Consider the following 18,288-nt stretch of genomic DNA (forward strand, 5'->3'; position numbering starts at 1 on the left):
GCTGAATGACCATTAACATGTATGAATAAATCAGCCAAGTATCTAGAATGTGGCAAAGCGCTGGCCATAAATTAAACCAAAGGTAACTCAGGCAAAGGCTTTAAGTGAAAACTTTTGAAAAGGTGTTTGCTCTACTATTAAAGATGACGTTAAATAAAACTTGAAAGAGAAAGATTACGTCACCACAAAAGTGCCTGAATAGGTTAAAGGGGAAAGACTATGTTTCCTCAACTGTTAATCAGGTGCATGCAAATCCTGTGATCTAAATGTAGAAATACTCACAAAAAGTACCGGGAGAACATTTCTGAAAGTAGTCAGGTAAGTTTAAACGTTCACAATCTCCTCACAATACATAAACCGCCAAAGTGAAGTGATTTTTTTAACTCCCTTAACTCGCATACTTAAAAGTCTTCTAGAGTCTACAAAGTTCAAATGAAGGTATAGGAACCACTGTAATAGTATTCCAAACTGTATTTTCAAAGTAACTCACTCCTTTGGTTCAAAGGGAGAAAACATTACTTCCTATTAAAATCTAATATTAGCATAGCCAATGGAACTAGACAAATCCTATAAACTGAAGATCTGGAACAGCTGACTAAAAATTTATGCTACATTAGGAAATTACAGAGCTATCCCTACAGCGTATGTTTGGCATACAGAAGGTACCTCCAAAATACTTGGTGGATGAATGAAATATAAGGCTGATTTTGCAAAATTAGGAGTCAAAGAATGTGAGAGGTCATCCAGTCTAACTCATGCATAATACCCCTTCCTCCAATCCTATTTTACAGAGAGATAAACTGTAATGGTCAATATTTACAGATGCTGGTTAAGATTCAGCTCTATCCAATACTGGAAGCAATCAATCATTTTGGTTTGTGTGTGCACATAGGACTAAACAGGACAAATGAGGTAACATTTCTATGTTGTTTCTCCTTTACAGGGTACAGTATTTTCCCTTAGAATTAATTCAACAATTCCTGTCGCTTAGACTGGATTTCCAAAGGAAAGGGATTTCCAAAGGAAGTCAGATTTCAAAACTGGCACGAATAGTGGAATCCACTGCTCACAGACTGGAAGTTTTAAATGGACTACTCAGGTTAGAATTTCTCTCCTGAAGGTAGAATTATGCTAAGCAGTTTTATTCTAGTTCAAATTGCATTTTAAGTCACCGTTTAAGCTTTATAGGATCGCTGTAAAAAGTTTCCAAGCAATTGTTAGTAATCACCTAAACTGACATTTGAAAGTCAACAGCATGTGTATCCTAAATACCTTAGGATGACAAGTAATTTTTAACAGCTTACAAAACCTGCCCATCTTCCTCTTTACTTTTCTCCTAGCCACTGCCACTATTCTGTGTCCAATATTCCTATAGCACATGTGCCTTTGTGTTTCCCTGCCCATAAAAATACCCATGAAAGTTCAACAAAAAAGGAATTTGAAAGCAGAGAAAACCAAAAATATTTCTACTTAAGCCTTGGGCACAACACTACATTACATGGTTGTATTAATGCTTAGAACTAAGCCCTCAATGAATTATACAAATGTGCTCCATGTTTTAAATAACTATATTTAGATATCTGAATCTTTCTGAGTGTTATTTTATAGCCAACAATAAAAAAACTTTATTATTAAAAATGTTGAAAAGTATAAAACAGTAATTATAAATTAGCAAACACCCAATAAAAAAAAGTTATTTTCTTTTCCTTACACAGTACAAGCAACAGTAAGTGGATATTATCAATCACCTTCAGCCACCACACTGCCCTACATGTACTTCACTTAAGACAACTTCTCAGCTTGCTGGAGTGAAAATTTATATGGATACAAAGAAACGACTCTAACAACAGAACTCAGGTGTCAAAAAAATACATCTGCCACGTTAACATGTGTTTTGATAGCTCATACTGTAGCATCTCATAACAGGTAAGTGTTGTTTCCAAAATAAAATTAAGTCACTTTTGTAGCAGTCGGTCGATGTAGCACAAATGGGCTTATGTTAGATTAAGGCATCTTCCTGCTCTGGAGTAGTGCTTCTGTGAATCCAGCGATCTGTACAAAGGCTTCCTTTTTTAAAAAATATATCTTCTGTTATACTTCAATTATTTCATTCCATTGATCATTTTCTTGCAAATAAAACTGAAAATATCAGTCCATAATATGTTTTTATAAACCTACAAAATCAGAAACAATTGAGTTATTGGTTAAAACTTAATTTTATAGTTCTGAAAATAAGATTTATTAAGCGGTTCTGTGGGCTAAGGTATAAAGCTGCTAAAATAACAAGACCGGACACAGGGGCACCTGGGTGCCTTAGTCGGCTGCACGTCCGACTCTGGCTCAGGTCATGATCTCACGGTTCGTGAGTTCAAGCCCCACGGCAGGCCCTGTGCTGACAGCTCAGAGCCTGGAGCCTGCTTCGGATTCTGTGTCTCTGTGTCTCCGTCTCTCTCTGTCCTTCCCTTCCTTGTGCTCTGTCTCTCTCTCCTTCAAAAATAAACAAACACTTAAAAAATAATAAAATAAAATAAAATAAAATAAGACAGGAAATAAATACTTTAATACAACTAATACTGTAATAATAACAAAGATTTTTATAAGCAGCAAGTAAGGGGTACTGCTGGCTTTCTTCCTCGGAAGCAAACGAGAACATTTTAAAAGAGGTGGATTCTTTTGGTTCTCCCTTACTGTTAACTTGGACATAACCTGCGAGGACATCTTTACCCACCCCTTCCTAAGACTGCTAGAGCATATAGGGAGGTACCCACAGCAACATTTATAGATTGTTGAGGATTTTCAACAACCACTAGCATCAGACATTCTTCCACCCACATTAAGAATTCTAGAACCAAGGCTATACCACAGCCACAGTTCTTGGTGGGCGTGGTCGCCTCATGACACACAGTCACCACTCCTCTCCAGAGTCCAGCCTGACACAAGCCCACCCTGAGAGCCTCTGTTCTGATTCTGCTAGGTCTCACGTAGGCTCTGCCTGTTACCTTGGACCTGGGCTCCAGGTCCGTTGTGAGGAACCGAATGCTAACGAAAACTGCTGAGCAAGGAAGCAGATGTTCCCCTGATTGAGACTGCAGATGAGAACTCCTTGAAAAGATGAACTCCTGCCACAGAAAAACTGACAATAAAGGGACACTGTCTTCACTTGCTGTTTGTGGTCGTCTGTTATGCAGCAAAGGGTAACCAATACAGGTTACGAGGAAGACTTCGGAACAATCTAATAGCTGCCCAAGATGCTCCCAAGTCATCGAGAGAGTCCCCAACTGAAACAGAGAGCCGTCTTTGTTTCACAGCATCGGGAGACACGGAGCTCACTACATCCCTCATAGTTCAACTTAGTTACACCACCTACTTGCACTAAGGTTTGTGTTTAGTCTGTCTGGGAAGTTCCTGGTTGCCAGTTACATTAATTTCCTCTGGCTGCTGTCTCGGGCTGGCCAGACAGAGACCAGCTGCTCAGCGTGGCTGGCTACAGGAAACCGCTCTTTTGTTACCTCTTTTCCAACTAGATCACATCAGCGAACCTCTTCAGTCTTTTCTGCAGCCACTCTTCTCTGGATCAACATCTTTCTAATAGTAGGCAAAAGCCATCTTGTTTTTCTTAAACTAATTAATAAGATACCGTTTACTAAAAAGATTAGTTGTCCACATACCAACCCAAAAAAGCTTTTATTAGCTTCTTCATTAACCTACCAATACATGTTTACTAAGACTGTGCTAGAAGTGGTAGGAAAAATGGGATTTAGGCAGCTGTTACCTTCCAATCTCTTCTTAACTACCTAATTTTGCTGATATAATTGAAAGAGTAAAAAAAAAAATGACTTGCAAATTGTTTTGAGATTAGAAAACATGAAAATAACTGCATTTGTTCAAGGAGATTACCTTTATACTGTCTTACCTTGTTCTTATTCAAATGGTTAGTTATGAACCAGTGGTACTCAATTTTCTATTGCCACTGTAACATGGTTATTTGTCCCTGTAAGCACATAATTATATACGACATGACACAAAAAAAGAAGTATTAAGTTTCTGGCTAAGTGGTAGAACTGATGATCACAGTAAAAGCAACTCTTACGAAAGCACTATATTATGCTTATGGTTATCAACCACAACCATATCCTCTTGGAGAACCCAGAAGTGCTAAGAGCTAAAAGTCTGGTTTTAGGCTTATATTTGTGAAAATGTCCATTGGCTTTGAAAGCAGCAATAACTGCGAAGCCCATGAATGAATTTCTCCTTTGACCTTATACATGGGGTCTGATGATCCTAATGAATACTAATTCAAGAGAATATCCTAATGATACGAATTCAAGAGAATAACTTAAGCATTGCGAAGAGCCAAAAACAAACAAAAAATCAGAAATTCTGACAGCAGGCTTTCAAGTCTTAGGGTATTTCCCTTGGTACAAATTGATCTGAATGTTCAAACCACTTTCCCGCAGAGCAAGATGAGGACAGTGCTATTACTATTGCTATTAAAAACCGCCATGCAAAGAGTGTAGCTTGTAATGCATGTTAAATGGCCAGCCTATGTCATAAACCTGGCCCGGTTCAAAAGACCACCTCTGTCTTGTCAACTGTTCCACAATGAATCCATAATTCACGAAATGATTAACAGTCATCATGAAAAGGTTACAATATTTTTGGTGCACTCTTTTTATATATTACGGCAGCAAAGACTACAATGCATTTCAAAAATTATTTTCAAATAAGCAAAATTAAGACCCTAGAGAAAAATCTTGTTTAAACGCTATTCAGAATCGTGAATGCCAAAAGAACTTTCTACATCTGAGGTCAAGAAACACATGGCTGGGTAACAAAAGGCAAGTCCAACTGTGTCAACAGAACAGAACACAGGAGTAGCCACTACACTTCCTCACTCAAACCTTGTCTCCATAAAAGCTACCAATAAACACTGACACCCCATATGTCAGATATTCCATTAAAAAGTCTCTCATACGTTAGTATTTTTAAATATGGTGTTATTTTGATTTTTCCACATTTGTTAAACCTGGTTGACCTTCATCTGAGCCAGAAAAAGCAGTGTTTTCGAGAAGACAAGTAAGTATTACCTGATCTGACAGTGCCTTCCTCAGATTCATTCTCTGTCCACTGAGATTCACTGTCCAACAATCGGTTTTTTGATTCACTAAGCGGTTTGATAGGAAAGGGTTGACTTGAGCCAATACTGAAAAGAGGAGGAAAATAATTCAGTAACTAGTTTAATGCTCAATTAATACTTAATTAATAAGCAGCAAATTAGTATTCCTTCTCCTACATATGTGAGGGGAACTCATGAGATCTCAGCACTCTTAAAAAACTCTATCTTCAAAAGAAAAACATGCCCCCAACCCCCAACCGAATGGCTCTCTAGACCCAAGAATCTCTATTCCAACAGTGCCAGTGAAAACTATGAGACAAAAGAAAAAAGCTCCAAAGGCCGGTGTGAAACTTTTAAAACGTGTTAATCAAGAGCCGTTAAGGTAGCACAAGGTGGGGATCTAGGTCTGTGGCCAGGACACAAAAAATTACCTGTCATTTCCCAAGTTTTCTGCTTTCTACCTCTGCAGTTTAGATCTAAGGGGAAAAAACGATTTAGTGACTCAGCGCAGACTTACTTTTCTTGCTAAGAGACCCGGGGAGGGAGGGAGTGGAGGAACGGAAGGAGGAAAAGGGAAGTAGTGTTCCTTGCGTACTTACTACGGGCCAGACACTGTGCTGGGTGCATCAGACACATGTCAAGCTTCACAATAACCCTTGGAGGCAGGTGTGATTGCCCTCATTTGACAGAGCTGGAAACCGAGTCTCACACAGCTGAGGTGACTTGTTCAGACCCACAGTAAGAGTTAGAGTTCTAAGGTCTAAAGACTGGAGGTTCTAAGGTCGACGTTCTGATATTCGTGGGCCGGCTTGGAATTTATAATCCCTCCTCCCCCGCAAGTTATTTCTGTCTTAAATAAATTTCAATTGTTTCACTTTGACAGAAGCATCTCTTTCTTTAAAATTTCATTTAAAATGAGCTATTTCTCTGAATTTATGAATCGGATTGCTTGGCATGGAAATACTGAGAAACTATCTCCTAAGATGAATGAATGAGAAAAAATTTTACATTTGTATTTTTGAAATCCTCATTAATATTATTTTCACACTGCAGTTGACATCTGTTTATCAAAATATAATGATGGATCGCATGACCAATTTCTTTGAAAAAAATAGAGCTGATACAAACCAACAGAATCAAATCTTGAAAGAATATCTTAGTTTCTAGAAAGATGTAGCATATTTAGGATAGCCATGTTTCCTGGTTGGCCCAGAGATTTCTAGTTCAACTATTAATAGCAATAGCAAGCATTCTCTTTCTTACCATTAGAAGTGTTATGGCTTGGATGATAAAAAACACGGCTGTCTTCAACATATTAGGTAAACACCCACATTAACTCTCAGTTAAAAACCTTTTGTATAGAATTTCTCTTTGCCTATGTTGGCTCACAAATTACTACTGTATTTATATGTATGTACAACACACACACACACGCACACGCACACACAGTTTGCTTTGTAATGAATACAGAAAAACTTGATGACAAGAAGCACACCTTCTAGCATATTCATTTTGATTTGTAACAGGAGCTTGTTCTGGATCCATCCCCACAAGGCGAGTTGGAAAACTGCAACCATCACCCAAGCTGCATAATGAAAAATATCAGCAATAATTTAAATCATATTAATGTAAATCAAAGTGTTCAAATTTAATAACCATTCTTCAAAGTCACAGTATAAAGAAATTATATGTTGTCATTACAGAGAATAATTCTTAAAATTTTCTAATTTAGAGGGTTACTCTTCTCTTGTAATTTACATGTATTTAAAAACAATATCTTTCATGACTACTAAGATTATAATGCCTCTTATAATACCTCAAACATAGGTATTCAAGTACCAGGGAAGCTGATAATGAAAAATTTGGGTAATTAAGACTATAATTATTATTAAGATTATGCTGCCTCAAACACAGGTAATCAAATATTTGGGTAAGTGACCTGCTCATCACTATCAGTTAGGACATCATAAAGGCACAAAATGGAATTCAAGATGTAAGTTCCACATATTTATTCATTTGACAAGTATTTATTAAATGCCTACAATGCTCTGGGTACTATTATAAGAGGTAGGGATAGAGCAGTGAACAAAGGAGAAGAAAATCTCTGCCTTCAAGAAGTTTACAATTAAAAAATTATAGACATATCTTCACACTTTAAAAATACCAAAAGTAGGTAAAACGGACTTTCACTTCCAGCCAAGATGGGTTAACTGGTAAATGTGACCTCCTGTCATGAACAACCAGAAAACTGAATACTATATACAATAACTATTTTCCAAACAGGCAACACAGAACTGTAGTGTCCGAAAGAAGAGAAACCAACCAAGTGAGTCCCAGCTTTCTGCCAGGACCTGGGCACCACCAGGGGAAGAAGAGCAAGGTCGTCTCATTGAATTGAGGTTTCAGAGATGCACGTTTCAAGATGATGTGCTTGAATCTACTGGACAGAGCTGAGGAAGGGCGGATACGCAGAGGAAGGCCTATGGCAATGTGCATAGCATTTCACTGGAGTCTCGTGGTGAATGCTAAACTACACATGTGAATCTGGGAGAACAACTGGGAAGTATAAGAGAACAATCCGTGAAGCTCCTACAGCACTGGAAGGCATTCGAATCTGACCAGCCACACTAGAGAGATCTTACTGTATGTCTGGATTCGGTAGAGACCCCAGCTTGCTCTCGCCTGTGTTGCAGGGCTAAACCTGCCCTAAAGAAAATGCTACTTTAAACCCAACCTAACAAAGCTTAAAACAGCCTCAAAAGGACCACACTAAAAACACAAGTAACTGCCAAAGGGAAAAAGCAAAATTTAACACACAAAATTCAAAATGTCTACCACCTAATAAAAAATTACTAGCATGAAAAGTAGGAAAATGGGATCCACAACTAAGAAGAAAACAGTTACTAGAAAAGAATTAGAAATGACTATGAAAACTTGAAGCAATCACTTTAAATTAGTGATTATAAATGTCTGTGAATTAACAGGAAAAATGGACATAATGAGAAGAGAAATTTAAGATATAAAAAAAAAAGAACCAAACTGAACTTCTAGAGCTGAAAAACACAATATCTGAAATGAAACATTCATTAGATGAGCTTAACAGCAGAGCGGACATCACAGAAGAAAAGATCAGCGAACTATCCAAACCTCAGCAGGTAGAGAAAAAAGATGGGGGGCAGGGAAAAACAGCAACGACCTGTGGGTCACGATCAAGCAATTTAACATACATATATTTAAGGGTGCCTGGAAACCCAGTGCGGGGAGAGCATGGGCAGACATGATTAAAATGATTTAATTGTGATGAAAACTATAAATTCATAGATCCAAGAAGCCTAATGAATCCCAAAGAGGATAAACACAAAGAAACCATACATCATATCAAACTGCTTAAAATCAGTGATCAAGATAACATCTTAAAAGAAGCTAAGGAGGAAACAAAAGACCCAGTAATTTACAAACAGTGGAATAAAGATGAATGAGGCTGATTTCTTGTCAAAAACAATGCAATCTGTAAATTAATGGAACAACATCTTTAAAGAATGGGGGAAAAAACAACCAAACCAGTCAACACTGAAATTGCTACTTAGAGCAAATAATCTTAAAAAATACTAGTCTGTGTTCTACCCAGTCGGAGTGGACGACCTTGTAATACAGGAGACAAAGGAGATTGGTACACTTAAAGATACAGCGATAGGATCTGCCAAATGAAACACAGAAAAAAGACTAAGAAACGGACAGCGCATCGCCGAGCTGTGGTAGAACTTCTCGTGTACGAATATACATGCATTCTTCTTATTTGAAGAAATAATGATTCAAACACTTTCCAAATCTGATGAAAGTTATGGAATCACAGCTCCAAGAAGTTCAACCAATTCCAAGCACAAGAAAAACGCACAACATACCAAACAATATATACCAAGGCGCATCCTAATCAAACTGCATGAAACTAGTGATGAAGAGCCTATTTTAAAAGCACTCAGTGAAAAAGACACATCACATGCAGAGTAAAAAAGAATTACTGCAAACTTGTCAGACAAAAATGTAACCCAGAAGACCATTAAAGCAATATCCAGAATTATAGGCCAAGCAGAATGTTTTTCAAAAGTGAAAACAAAACGTTATTTTCAGACAAACTATAGGAAGTGCAGCAAATGAAGAGAAGAAAATCCCGTAACATTGATATATATGTCATTCGAATTTCAAATATTTTTTTCCTTTTCTGTAGTGACTCTGATACATAGATAGCCTAAGATGCCTGGGGTCTGGGTGACAAGGAACTATGAATCATCTCAAGCATTTATTTTCATTTAAATTTGAAGTTAAAAATTGCATTATGTGTTGGGTCTTCGATTTAAAACACAACAGAATAATCTGTGATAGAATCTTTGAGATGTAGCTGGTAAGTATAAATTCTTATCATTTTCTACTTCAAACAACTTATTTACATTTTGCAGGAGAAAGTGATTGTTATTTTTATGAATCATTTTTTCCGCTTTCCAAATATATGCCCAAACCAAACCCTCTTTTGCCCGTGTAATAAAAAACATGAAAAATAAAATATTTTATATAATCAAGATATTCTGAGTTTTCATTCTCCAGGCTCATAGGATGTCATATACAGTATTCTGTGAATCTTAACACATTTAGCCAGAGACTATCACAGATTCTGTAATTTCTGAGACCTGCGTTTTATAAATTACCTTGAAAATATTGGAAGTAGCCAGTATTTCTTTTCATCGCCAAAGACTTGTCTCCAATTTTTACTGCATCCAAGAGAAAAACCATTTCCATCAGGTCCATACGAAAATGTGGGTGAGCGGAATGATTCTGTTATAGATACATAGATTAAAAAAAAGAATTAATCCATTGAATAATTATACAAGGATGGAAAGTAGCAATTTTCTTGCTTACTCTTTGATATCAAAGTTTTATATAAATATAATTTAAAACAAATATTTGTAACAATTAAAAGAAACTTCTCAAACTTATTTGGGAAAAAAATACTACCTCTGAGTATTTCATCATCTTTATAAAATGAAAATGTGAGAAGAATTATCTAATATTACTAAAAAATCTACTGAAGTGTGTTCATTACATCTCCCTTAAAAAACAAAAGTTTATGGGGTGCCTGGATAGCTCAGTCAGTTAAGCATCTGACTATAGCTCAGGTCACGATCTCACGGTTCCTGAGTTCAAGCCCTGCATCGGGTTCTGTGCTGACAGCTCAGAGCCTAGAGCCTCCTTCACACTCTGTGTCTACCTCTCTCTCTCTCCCCCTCCCCCGCTCATGCTCTGTCTCTCTTGCAAGAATAAAACATAGAAAAAATACTTATTTTGAGACAGAGAGCATGTGCACATGCATGCAAGTGGGGGAAGGGCAGAGAGAGAAGGAGAGAGAATCCCAAGCAGGCTCTGTGCTGACAGTGTGGGGCTCGAACCACATGGGGCTTGAACCCATGAACTGTGATAGCATGACCTGAGCTGAAATCAAGAGTCAGATGCTTAATTGACTGAGCTACCCAGGCGCCCCTGTATCTCCCTTTTAAAAAAAGATATGCTAACTCTTGTGACTTCACTCATTCATTACTTATGAAATTCTTACCACGTGCCTGTTGGCACAGTACCAGATGTTTGAGGTCCAAAGTTAAATTAGATGAAATTCTTAAGGAACCGACAGTCCAATAAAGTCTAACAAAACTGCACTGTGACACAGATACAGGTGTGAATGGGGGTGGCAGTACTTGAACATGATCTTGAACGATGAATAAAAAAAGAGGCAGATGCTAATCAGAGACCATTATTTCAAACTTGGCTGCTAAATGCTCCATAGTGAGGGCTGAAGAAAGATACACTTCTCACCAGAAAAATGGTTTTTTTCCTTTATTTAAAAGTACAATGCATTTTAGCATGTTTTATAAGCTATGGGTAAGAAGCCAGGGAGAGAGGAATTGGGAAAGGTTGATGATACAGAACAGTAAAGTAAAAACTGATGCAAGAAAATTCTAGAAGAAATGGGACAGCCTCTAGAAGAGTTCTAAAGATTAACCTTAGATACCAGAAAAGACATTTGTCCTCAGAATTTGGAGGCAGCGTGACAGTGATGGGTTTGAAAGGAGAAATGTCTGTGTGAGGTTACAAGGGTGGGGGGAAGGCGGTTAAAAATTTACCTGTGACAACTTCTAATTTTTTCAGAAACACATGACATGTGACTGCCAAAGAGAGTAGAGGACCCAAGTGAGGTCTGAGACTTTAACTGGATAGGTGCACCCATCACTGTGGGAGTAAGACTGCCTTCCCCAGCTTTCTACACCTCAACATACTTGTGGATAAAGTGAAGCGCTGGGGAATAACCAGGGAGCAGATCAGCAAATGAATTATGGGAGGAAACCAGGGTGGGTGTAGTGTGAGAGTACTGTCAGGAGTCGTTAAAGTCACTTGTTACAGGATCTAAAACGGAAAAGACGAGAAAATGAGACCAGAAAGGAAGGGAGTCCTTGAGAGAGAAGTGCTGGAGAATACAGGCAGGGTAAAAGAGGAAATTCGGTGGCATACAGAAAAGGATAGATGAAAGGATGAAGAATGGCCAGAGAATGGAAAATTCCAATTGAAAATTTCAGGGACTCCTCAGTTCCAAGAGAATAAAAGGTTCGATATTTAGTTTATGGGAATGATTAGCGACCAGAATCAAAGACAGCTTGCCTGTCTGGGATGATCGCAGTTGTCTGAATATAGAAACTCTTTAAATTGGAGAACTGGTCTCGAGGTAGGTAGGTGACAGTAATGGAGAAGGGTAGAGGGGACACCTCAAAGGACACAAGAGCAGGACTCTGGAAGAAGCAATGGAGGACCAGCCCAAGGTCAGGGGTGTGGAAGGTGAGGCTGTAAAGGAAGTGGAGTGTCCGGGTAATGATTTTTCAAAGTGTGGGTTAAAACACCCGGATAGGTGTTTTTCACATCCAATAGGCTGTGAAATCGACTCAGTGGTTTGTGACCAGCATTTCTTTTTAATGAACCAGAACAGAAAGTATTAGAGTACATTGCAAATAAAGATTAATAATGTTTTATAAATTTTTTGCTTATTTTATTTATATAATTTTATAAATGTGTGCATGCACTAGGTCACGATACAAATGATGCCTTTCTTGCTGGAGTCACAGGCAAAAAAGTTTGAAGAAGACTATTTAAAGAGAACGGTTTCCCATGAAACACTGCTCTCTCATAACAACAACGCTGGGCAGGAAACGAAGCAGGATTAGAACTGTAAGTGTTCCAAGTGTTAAGGTTAAAAAGTTAAAGTGCTCAGGCTCCCATCTGAAGCAGTCAGCTATGACTCAGCTTCAACTGAAGGATGCCAGATAGGAAAACGGGCCCACTGTTACCAGATTTACCAATTTCTGAAAAGAATTCTACTTTTCTATAGGAAATCTCTCCCTTTCTAGTTCGGGTGGTTCATAAGGTCTAGACTTTCCATATAGGCTGCCTTTTATCATTGCCGGTTAAAGACAAGGAGATGGCAGGATATCTGTGAACGGGGTAATGAATTAATTACTAGGCACCAGAAAGTTTATTTATACAGAAAAGGGAGGAATGCATGTTGGGACTCAAGGAGGTGGGCTGGGAAAGAAAGGGCACAGAAATCTTTACCATGGAGCCCATCATGCCTTAAATGACTCAGTAGAACACAAGGTTAAAATAACCTAGAGACGCATCTAAAAGTCTCCCTGAGATGTCTTTATCTTTCTGTATTATAATCTATCTGACTCTAATTCTCCTGTTAGACATATGGCTTTAGATGGCAGGGAGTCTTTGACTTTCCTATGAAACAATGTGACAAATCCCTATTTTGTCTTTTTTTTTTTTTTTTTTTAATTTTTTATTTGAGAGAGGTGGGGGGAGTGTGAGCAGGGTAGAAGGGCAGGGAGGATCTCAGTTAAGCTCCATGTTTAGCACAGAGTCCAACGTGGGGCTCAATCCCAGGACCCTTGGGATCACGACCTGAGCTGAAATCAAGAGCTGGATGCTCAACTGACTAAGCCACCAGGTGCCCCAAGAAATCCTTATCTTGTACTTTGGTACATTAGCCAATGCCTAAATATTTCGATTAGAGCACGGTAGCTGCTTACAGGCTAATAGCTTAGTTTGAGCAATGAATGCCACATCACCCTTATTTAGGAAATGTTTGTCCAATTATTTTAATACTTCACTGAGTTTCTCCCCTATATTGTACTTTAAAAAATGAACAACAAAAAAAAGGAAATACTGATATTAGTGATATAATACATAAATTTCACTGTCAACTGACATAAAGCCATGTTAAAAACACTACTCAATCAGGGAAAATGCCAGTCAGTGTGCAATCAACTATGGGGGAAAAGAGTAAAAGACACATGTTTTAGCTAAAAAAAAAAAAAAAAAAAAAAAAAAAAGCTGTAAATGAGGATTCAAAAATTTTTTTTTGCATTCAGAGAATGAACTTCCTTATAACATGTAAATCTACTATCTACCTTTATAGGTTGATTTTTGAAAAAGCATTGTATAAACGCAGGAAACAGCTTTTGTTTACTAAAATTTATGCAGTCGTTCTTTTATATACAATGCACCACTGAAAATACATACAAAAGCCAAACTCATCTCCTCAACCTTCAAAATAATGAACGTTTACATTTATTGTACACCCATTGTTCTTATCCAGTCACTGTCTTAATACGGAACTGTTTTACACTTCTTTATCATCTATCTTCTCATGATACTTCATACTCATTTATGGCCATTTTCCTAAATAATTAGGATTTCTTTTAATCTACTTACCTATTGTTGTTCTGTTTCTTCCAACCAGCCAGCAGTGGTAGCTGAAAAGTGACAGGACGCTGATGAAGAACATTGTAGACACAAAGAAAAGAAAAAGTACGTGGAACTTTGCACGTGTATCAGAGAGTTCATTCTGAGGAAGGAAAAAAGAATCGTCAACTTTAGAATCGTCAGCCTCTAAAATATATTATTATCTGGTTCTTCCTAAAGACTGCCGAATCTACCAAAACTCTTGCCAGATATGAAGACTATGGAGTAAACTGAGGTAATAAATCCAAAGGCAACATCTCCAAAAACAGAAAATTGGCATTATCAAAGGAGCTTGCTTATATAAAAGGTGGAAAGAGTCATTTTAAAAATTACTCTTAAACATTTAAAAATTTTACTAATGTTTTCAATAATAAGGATGCACTTTTTTGCTCAACATTTTCTTTTGTACTTTACGCATATCTTCATATGCTTTCCCCAATATCCAGGATATACAACGGCTTTCCTTATCTATGCCAAAATATTTGCTTATTTTAATGACACATGCTGCTAATCAGACACTAACTGTGATAAATTTATCTTTAATTTCTACTTTTGGAACACCACAGCAAATATCCCCATGCCCTCAGTTGTCTTGATTCCTACCTTTTTTATCCTCGTTCAATTCCTCCAGTCATTTTCGGTAATTAGCAGTTTTGGTAAATACATTTACCACAAGGTATTAGTGAATGGAAACAGCTTCTCTGTTACCCATTCTTATGGCAATATTCATTTTAACAGAAGCAAAACCTTAACCCGGAATTATTATCTATTAATAGGAGACAGAGGAAGCCCTTAATTGTTGGCTCTTAAAATAAAACCGTCCATATGGTTTTCCACTAGAGCATGAGGTGGTTCTGCTTGACTGAAACATTGTTTACAGGCTAAATGGAAGGTTTTCAGCATTAGATGATTCTTTCATCTTTTTCTCTTCTCTCCCAGAGTAACCACAGTGTGTTTTAAATACATCAAGTGATTCTTCTAACTTCCCATCTTGTGAAGCAAATGAGTTTTATACGTATTTACTAGAAATGTCACAAGAATGGCATGGCAATGATGTTCTTTTACCTTTGGACAACTCTCTGTAGATTTCCTGCGGCAAAGCTTGTACAAATAGAGATAATGTATTAAGAAACCAAATTTTATACAAAATTATCCTGAACACTACTTTTATAGATCTTTTATGTTTTGAAGGAACACTAAGATGTTGCCCTCTAAAGGTCGTTGACATTTCCTCCAAAAACACAAAAGAGAACACAGACACGAATATTTAGCTCTTCAAGCACATTCAAGGTACACTTTAAACAGACACTTTTACACTGTTTTTAAAAACAGATTTATATCTAGGAAAAAATAAAATTCATTTTTTTTTTTTTAGCAAATAGCTCTTATTAAAAAACTTCTGATTAGTGGTTTCTTTCTAAAAACTGTATCTGAGAATTTCTTACCACCTTCACTGCTACCGCAACAGCCTTCTCAGAGGCACTGTCCTTTACCCTGCTGTCTAGTTTCAGCTCGGCAATCAGGATGACGCGTTACAGTGAGACCACGTCACTCCTCTGCTCCCGTTTCACTCAGCGTGAAAGACAACATCCTTGACACTCTCCGAGGCCCACTGCCTGGGCTTCGCATCACTCCTGTTCTCAGTCATTCTACTCCAGCCACACTAGCCTCCTTGCTGTTACGCGAACACGGTGGGGGTGCGCCTACAAAATTTGGGGCCTTTGCTCTGAAGTCCAGATGTTTACTCAGAAGTCTTCTCTCAGATGTCCACTAACTCCCCTCAAGTCTTGGCTCAAATCTTATCCTTCTTATTGAGATCTACCCTGATCACACTCTTTCAAAAACTGAGATATAACTGACATGTAACGTTAGTTTTAGTTGTAAAACATGATTTTACATATATATCAAAATGATCACCACAATAAGTCTAGTTAACATCCATACCACAGGCACAAATTTCTTTTCCTAGTGAGGAGATCTTTTAAGAGGTACTATCTTAGCGACTTTACAACACATTTAACTATAGTCACTATGTTCTGCATTACATACTCAGGACGTATGTTATTTTGAACACCTTCACCCACTGTGCCCACTCCCCATGCGTTGTCCCTGACAATCACCAATCTGCTCTCTGTGTCTATGAGTTCAAAAAGTTTACATTTAAGTGACAAAAATAGTATTTTTATTTCTCTGACTTATTTCACTTAAAGTCCTCCAGACCCATCCATGTGGTCACAAATGGCAGGATTTCCTTCTTTTTATGGCTGAGTAATATTCCATTGTGTACACACACACACACACACACACACACACACACACACACATTTTCTTTATCCATTTGTCTATTGATGGATACTTAGGTTGTTTTCATTTCTTGGCTATTCTAAATAAGCTGCAATGCACACAGGGTTACACATTATGTTTTCAAGTTAGTATTTTCATTTCCTTTGGATGAATATCCAGAAGTAGAATTGCTGGACCATACAGTTCTAATTTTTTGAGGAATCCTTATACTGTTTCCATAGTGGCTAAGCCAATCTACATTCCCACCAATGGTGCATGTATCCCCTTTTCTTTATATCCTCGCCGACACCAGTTATTTCTTATCTTTCGATAATAGTTGCTCTAAGAGGTATGAGTTGATGTCTCACCCTGTGGTTTTGATTTGCATTTCCCTGATTAGTGACATTGACCACTTTTTCATGTACCTGCTGGCCATCCATAGGTCTTTGGAAAAATGCCTGTTCGGATCCTCTGCACATTTAAAAAAAAATTTTTTTTTAACGTTTATTTTTGAGAAGAGACAGACAGAGCATGAGTGGGGGAGGAAAAAGAGGGAGACACAGAATCCAAAGCAGGCTCCGGGCTCTGAGCTATCAGCACAGGGCCTGACACGGGGCTCGAACTCACACATCGTGAGATCATGACCTGAGCTGAAGTTGGATGCTTAACCGACTGAGCCACCCAGGCACCCCTCCTCTGCACATTTTTATTTTTTTAAATTTACATCCAAATTAGTTAGCATATAGTGCAACAATGATTTCAGGAGTAGATTCCTCAATGCCCCTTACCCATTTAGCCCATCCCCCCCCCACACCCCCTCTAGTAACCCTGTTTGTTCTCCATATTTAAGAGTCTCTTATGTTTTGTCCCCCTCCCTGTTTTTGTATTATTTTTGTTTCCCTTCCCTTATGTTCCTCTCTTTTGTCTCTTAAAGTCCTTATATGAGTGAAGTCATATATTTGTCTTTCTCTAATTTCACTTAGCATAATACCCTCCAGTTCCATCCACGTAGTTGCAAATGTCCTCTGCACATTTTTTAATTGGTTTTTTGGCTACTGAGTTATAGGAGTTCTTTGTATATTTTGTCTATTACCCCCTTATCAGATAATACGAGTTGCAAATATCTTCTCCCATTCAAGAGGCTGCTTTTTTGATTTGTTAATAGTTTCCTTTGTCTTCTTAGTCTGATGCAGTCCCACTTGTTTACTTTTGCTTTTGTTGCCTTTGGTGTTAAATCTAAAAAACAGGAAGGAGCTTACTGCCCATGTTTTAACCTAGGAGACTTACGGTTTCAGGTCTTATGTTCAAGTCTTCAATCCATTTGGAACGGATTTTTGTATGATGGAGGTAGGGACCCAGTTTCATTCTTTTGCATGTGGCTGTCCATGTTGACCAACATTACTTATTACAAAGATTGTCCTTTGCCCACTGTATATTCTTGGCTCCTGTGTCAAAAATTAACTGACCCAAGATTCATGGGTTTATTTCTGGCCTATTCTGTTCCATTGACCATTGTGTCTGTTTTCACGCCAATACCGTATGGTTCTGATTACTATAGCTTTGTAATACAGCTTGAAATCAGGAAGCATGGTATCTCCAGCTTTGTTCTTCTTTTTCAAGACTGCCTTAGCTATTTGGGGTCTTCTGTGGTTCCACATAAACTTTAGGATTGCTTGTTCTATTTCTGTGAAAAATGCCATTGGAACTTAGTTATGGGGTTCACCAAAATCTGTAGATGGCTTTTGGTAGTATGGACATTTTAACAATGTTAACTCTTCCAGCCCGTGAGCACAGTTAACTTTCCATTTGTTTGTGCCTTCGACTGCCTTCAGCAGTCTCTTACGGTCCCCAATGTATAGGTCTTTCAACTCCTCGGTTAAAGTTATTCCCTAAGTATTTTGCCCTTTCTGATGCCAGTGTAAATGGGATTGTTTTCTCAATTTCTCTTCTGACAGTTAGTTACTAATACAGAAATGCAACTGATTTTATACCCTGCAAATTTACCAAATTAGTTTCCTAGTTCTAACAGTTTTTGTGAAGTCTTTTATTTT

General features: G+C 37.8%; 1 protein-coding gene across 4 annotated transcripts in view; it reads right to left on the reverse strand.

Annotated features, from left to right (window-relative positions):
- Positions 1-2,133: 2,133 nt before the first annotated feature.
- The window catches only part of ZDHHC20 (zinc finger DHHC-type palmitoyltransferase 20), a 68,879-nt gene continuing 52,724 nt past the window's right edge, over positions 2,134-18,288 (reverse strand). For 2 of the 4 annotated variants that reach the window (XM_047077704.1, XM_047077688.1), the window contains 6 exons: positions 13,925-14,057; positions 9,817-9,943; positions 6,612-6,701; positions 5,088-5,203; positions 3,914-3,991; positions 2,134-2,174 (listed from right to left, as the gene is read on the reverse strand). In XM_047077704.1, the coding sequence (XP_046933660.1) occupies positions 3,954-3,991; positions 5,088-5,203; positions 6,612-6,701; positions 9,817-9,943; positions 13,925-14,057 (504 nt within the window). In that variant the 3' untranslated portion in view covers positions 2,134-2,174; positions 3,914-3,953. Of the gene's footprint in view, positions 2,175-3,913; positions 3,992-5,086; positions 5,204-5,547; positions 5,593-6,611; positions 6,702-9,816; positions 9,944-13,924; positions 14,058-18,288 lie in introns of those variants that run through there. The other 2 variants (XM_047077696.1, XM_047077712.1) reach the window with 2 other exon arrangements.

This window comes from Lynx rufus, unplaced genomic scaffold (assembly GCF_022079265.1).
Source record: "Lynx rufus isolate CCGP_SWC_20201006 ecotype Redwood Valley unplaced genomic scaffold, mLynRuf1.p SCAF_1, whole genome shotgun sequence".
In the NCBI taxonomy this organism is placed as follows: Eukaryota; Metazoa; Chordata; class Mammalia; order Carnivora; family Felidae; genus Lynx; species Lynx rufus.